The sequence below is a fragment of the Cupressus sempervirens genome, chromosome 10 (assembly GCF_028749045.1).
Source record: "Cupressus sempervirens isolate cs-2001-9-10 chromosome 10, ASM2874904v1, whole genome shotgun sequence".
NCBI lineage: Eukaryota > Viridiplantae > Streptophyta > Pinopsida > Cupressales > Cupressaceae > Cupressus > Cupressus sempervirens.
The window spans coordinates 526,468,530-526,473,957 of NC_143127.1; the positions used below are offsets into that span (position 1 = coordinate 526,468,530).

At 35.3% G+C, this 5,428-nt stretch overlaps 1 protein-coding gene across 2 annotated transcripts; it reads right to left on the reverse strand.

The window, feature by feature from the left end:
- Nucleotides 1–1,054: 1,054 nt before the first annotated feature.
- On the reverse strand, nucleotides 1,055–3,652 carry LOC149534961 (cysteine proteinase inhibitor 12-like). Of its 2 annotated transcripts, XM_089807746.1 has the most exons (5): nucleotides 3,310–3,652; nucleotides 2,979–3,216; nucleotides 1,659–1,804; nucleotides 1,468–1,564; nucleotides 1,055–1,357 (listed from the first exon to the last, which is right to left on the reverse strand). In XM_089807746.1, the coding sequence occupies exons 1-5, from the start codon at nucleotides 3,490–3,492 to the stop codon at nucleotides 1,353–1,355; spliced, it is 669 nt and encodes a 222-aa protein (XP_089663872.1). In that variant the 5' UTR covers nucleotides 3,493–3,652; the 3' UTR covers nucleotides 1,055–1,352. The 2 variants fall into 2 exon arrangements, with proteins under 2 accessions (XP_089663872.1, XP_089663871.1); XM_089807745.1 differs by having other exon boundaries at nucleotides 1,055–1,564.
- Between the last annotated feature and the right edge of the window lie 1,776 nt (nucleotides 3,653–5,428).

Genomic DNA, 5,428 nt, shown 5'->3' on the forward strand with positions numbered 1-5,428 from the left:
GACACAATGTCAAAGGCTTTCAGTTCAAAGGCAATCTCTGGACACAATGTCAAAGGCTTTCTTCAAGTCAATAAAACACCAGTAAACGCTGTCTATGGACACCATGTCAAAAAGGCTTTCTTCAAGTCAATAAAAGAGCAGTAAGCTTCTTCCCTCTAATTGTACCACACTTCACTTTCTCTATTATGTGTCTGTCCCACACTTCACTTTCTCACTTTTTCTATTGTGTGGGGAATTCTCTATTATGTGTCTAATTGTCCCACACTTCACTTTCTCTGTGTGGAAGAGTGATGCAATGATCAGAGGTGGCTATTATGTGTGGAAGAGTGATGCAATGACCAGAGGTGGAGTGTTTGGATATGTATCCTGGATTAATAGAGAAACGATTCATTGTTTCCTTCGTAGAGAAAGGAAACAGCGTTCAACACAACTCCGCTTATTACAAATGCCAATTGTCAACTTCATAGAGACGATTCAGCTTAAATCAAGATATCTTTAAACTGCCAATTCTTTCCTTTATAGAGAAAGGACTCAGCTTATATCAATATAGCTTTGAAATGCTAATATGTTTTAGGAATCTGAACTGCCCGTTTCGCTCAAAAATATTCCACTTAAATGAAAGCAACTTGAAAAATAATGGGAGCTCTATATAAAATTCTGTTAGAAAGATAGAAGATTTTTTGTTTTAATCAACATCATCTTGAAAGATATTTCTAATGTAAAAAAGCAGCTTGCATTTTAAAGCCTCAAGTTCGCATTTGCATTTAAAATTTCTTTAATTTGTTTCTATAATGTGGAATACATCTGTAACATATGGTACTAATACCCATTACGCAGCTATTTACTAATTAAATAAAAACTCCTATATGCATTGTCTTATGTCTTTATATTTTAAGTTTGATCCCCTCAGCTACACTCAGTAACTGGATGCGTGTATCGCCGGAAAGGGTACATCACAATTCAATACCTACTAACCACTTCAACACCTCTCCTGCTGCGATTCGATAGAAACAAATCATGGATGATAACATTTACACACTGTGTTATCCCCGGAGAATGAAAAACATCTTATGCTCTATTTCACATCACAAAGGATACTTGGCATATTGCAATGACTAGTCAATATTCTGCACACTGAAAAGATTACATGTTGACACTATGGTCAACACTTACTTAATACTTACATGAATGTAAACAGCAAGTGTTAAAATCCGAGGAAACATCCTGCCAAGGGCAAGATTTGAGGTCACATTATTTAGCACTCAGTTAAGATGTGATATCTTCTACATCCCCGGTCATCAACAGAGTACATCCCCTGAATGCATGTCTATTGCATGGACATAGCGCATCATCTACACTGGTAGAACGTAATGAAAAGGGCAGATTATAAACAGTTATTAAAATTGACTATATAACACACTAACCAACATCAGTGGACTGTGGAATGTGACTGCAACATCCAATTACCCTCAAGATTCCGATGCATCTCCACCTTGTGTTGCTCCTCTTTAACTCCCCTTTTTGTTTTCAAAAGTAGATCAAACTTGGCGAAACCATCAATTACCTGGGAAAAAAAGTTCATAATAACACTGTTAGTAATAAGTTTAATAGTTTGGCTCCACATAACTTGGTACAAATACAGAAGCAGAGCAACCAACCTCAGCCTTTGCCAAAAGGATCTCCTGTAGCATATAAGCTGCCAAGGAGTTGGACCTCTGCTGAATATTGCTCACAGCATGTTCAGCTGCTTCTTTAACCGCAGGGTCATGCACTGGAACTTCACGCCACCCCGAACCCAACCCGTCTGCCGTACACAAACCACAATATATCATTGCCCCATGCTCCTAGGAATTGCTTGACAACAATAAATTCAAGAAAATAGAACCCATAATATAATCCCACCATAGTAATGCAATGAAATTTATCTCCACGAGCACAAATTCTTAGCATGGTCCACAGATCTAATGGATATCAACTATTTTGTAGAACCTTCAAAATGCGTATTCATGAAGGTCCCAGGATCAATCTATACTAGTATTCACAAAAAAATTTAATAGCTTCAGATATTAATATTAATTATTAATATTAAATAACGTCCATAAATGTTTTTAAGATTATGATGTAGAATTCCCCGCTCTACCCATGCAAATTGGCTATACCAAATATTAACATAGCAATCATCTCCTAATGAAGAGGGGATCCTGAAAATTCATATGCCCAAATCCTTCTATTGATTGCAAGGAGGGTGGAAACAGCGTAACAAAACAGAAGAAGCCCAGAGACAATTTTCTGGTTAGATGTGGTGCTCTTATATAAATGTGCCAAACCTTTCGCATAATAATCTGTGACACTATTTCACCAATCTCTACACCTTACTTAAAGGAAATAACCTTGGTTTCTCGTAGAAGAAAGATATTCCTGTTTCATCTTTTTCCTACAGATCGCCGGAACACAAAAACGCCTGTCCCTACAGAATCCATTTTCACAATAAAAATGAAAGTAGCCCTGAGTAGTAGTTGAAAAATGCCTCGAGGCCACATTTTAAGGTGTCTTAAGGTTACAAAAGTTGACAACGATCTCATACGGCGTAGTAGCCAGAAAGCAATACCTTAGCCTAGAAAGTATTACCAAAAAGACCAAATCCTGCGCGCGCCTGTTCATTACTCAGAACTACCAGGTCTATAAAATGAAGTGTTTTTCTAATAACCGTTGCCAAAAAGACATGTAGAATCCGTATAAATAATTTTCCAACAAAATAGACCCGTCTAATAGTAGCTGAAAAACATATTCAAAACCTTAAAAACTCTATTGTTATGAATCTGGGGTCTGACTCAAAAACCAAATACCTAGATTTAGAAAAATATTGAACTTACGGTTATGTGATTTAGATCCGGAAAAAAAAGACACAAAACCTCACAAATGGTTTTGGAGAGTAAAACCCCTAAAGCTACGAAAATCGGATTAAAAAGTTAACTTACCACGCTTAACGCCGAGATCAGCAGGAGTAATTGAGGAGGAAGGCGCAGGCTTGAAATCCTGCAACTTCTTGAAATTTTCCCACGGCTTAACCCATACCTTGGCCTCATAAAGTTTGGGAGCAAAATCTCCATCCTCTTTCGCCTCGAGCGTGAGATGGTACATAGTCCCTGCTACCACCTGCTCCTCTACCTTCACCACTCGGCTAAATGACAGAGGCCCTTTGTTCTCTTTCTCTCTCTGAAGTTGAAAGCACAATCGAAACATAAAGAGTGAGGATGGTTTATGTGGCATAGGAGAAATAGTGAGGGAAAAGTCGAGATGCATACATACCTGTTGGATATTGTGATGTTGAATGGCAAAGCGTCCAAGCTCCTCAATTTCCACGCTATTCTGAGAGCCTTCAACAGCATGCTTGCCGCCCAAAGTGGCCATCGCCCCTACGCCAACTAACCCTATCGCTATTGCTGCTGCAATTACAAGTGCTTTCCCGATCCAATTGTACTGCGACTGCATATTGTGCTTCTATTTCGACCTCCGCTCTCAACTATTTATTGGAAGCGCAGCGTAAAAATGCTAAAATGGCGAAGCCAGGTTTCAGGGAGACATAAAAGAGGGGAATCGAAATGGAATAACACGGAGCGTAGAAACCACGCAACGTGTTCTCCACTGCAACAAATCCCCACAAAAGCCTTCCGCGTGTAAGTAAATACGCCATCGAAATATCGTACGAAAATTAATTAATTAAAAAATGAGTACTATCGATAAATGACGTGGCAGACTTATATGTCGGTAGCGAAAATTTATCCCAATCGTCTCTATTAATAATAATAATAAATAAATCTTCAAAACGTAAAAAGATACAATATTTTTCTTAGTGTGCTTGCTATATTTGCTATGGTAATTATTGCATTCACTTTGTTGAATTAATTAATTTCTACCAAGATTAAAAAATCAAAAATTAATATTAAATTTTATAAAGTTTTTTTTTTTAATTTAAAAAAAATTTGATATAGAAAAGATTAATATAATCAATTTAACTTCTACTATATTTCTTTATTAGAAAATTGAATTCAAAAATGTTAACAAACTTTTATGATGTTTGCAATTTTAATAATAGAGATTATTAAATAAATAAAAAATTTATGATTATTAAGTCGATAGGCTATTTGTGGGAACTTTATTCCGGAAATTGAATTTTTGACATTAGAAAAGTTGTTAGTTTGGCCAAAAAATTGTAAATCATTCTCATTAATTATTTACCAGCCAATTTTTATCTCACTCTAATTTTAACTCTTGTTTTGATATTTATTAGTTGTTATCTCCACTTTTAACTATTATTTTTCTTTTTCTATTTATTTAAATAAATAATTACTTGTGATTTCCACATTACCTCATAAAATTTTGTTAGCTATTAATAGGTAACTATTCATAATAAAGTTCCATTCTTAAACATTTTGGTAGATTACTAGTTCTAAACAAAGATAGAGGGTTAGTATAGTTTAAGTATTTATGATATAAAGTTTTGGCCCATTTACTAATATGTTCTTTGTGTTGCTCCCAACTATAGGTCAATATATTGAGAGGGGGGAAAGGTGAATCAATATTTACTAATTTCTACCTTTTCTTCTCAATTGCACTACATACTTATCTGTTGGTAGATGGAAGCTATAACTCAACCAGTCAGGGGCAAGCAAAAATTCATCATATAAAATTAACAACACATAACACAATATTGATATCATGAAAACTTGGCTAGGGTAAAAACCACGGTCTGTGAGTCGATCCTCACAAATTTGCACTCTTCTGGAGTGCGCCCGATCAAGAGCTTATCCCTATTAAAGGATTACAATGACATTGTGAGGTGCCACCCTATTAGGGGATTTGGATGAGACCTATTAAGATCTTACCCTATTAGGAGTAGCTTGGATAAAGGACTTAGAACACACATTAATCATTAGTAGAATTCTACTCATTTTTCGACACAAATTTGGTTGAAAAATTGACCAAATTGGTCGATTGTTCAACGAACTCATTTGTCATTATTTTTTGCGTCAAACATTCGACGACCGATGAAAGCATCAAAATTATGACACCATTTGCGTCAAAAAATGGCATCCAAATTTAATTGGTCCTCCTCAAGAAAAAGGTAAAAAATGAGTACTTGGTGTTGAAATTTCAACAACAATAAGTAGTTAGTGTCAAAATTTTGACGACAATAATATTTTTTTTTTAATCATTTTTCCCACCACCACGTGGCACAAACCCATTTGTCACAACCCGAGGTCGCTATCTCACAGAATTGCAAGGAAAGAAGCTTTCTGAAATAGTGATTTCTCCCATGATTTAAAAATCAAAAATTAATATTAAGTTTTATAAAGTTTTTTTTTTAAAATTAATAATTATTATTCTTATACATATACATATAATCAATGTAATTTCTACTATATTT

Bases quoted from the DNA above. Each gene is read 5' to 3' on its own strand.
- LOC149534961 (XM_089807745.1), bottom strand. From the start codon at position 3,492: ATGCAGTCGCAGTACAATTGGATCGGGAAAGCACTTGTAATTGCAGCA. The intron at 3,217-3,309 runs GTATGTATGCAT...TTTCAACTTCAG, and splicing joins AACATCACAATATCCAACAG to AGAGAGAAAGAGAACAAAGG. The intron at 1,805-2,978 runs GTAAGTTAACTT...TGTGTACGGCAG, and splicing joins TGATCTCGGCGTTAAGCGTG to ACGGGTTGGGTTCGGGGTGG.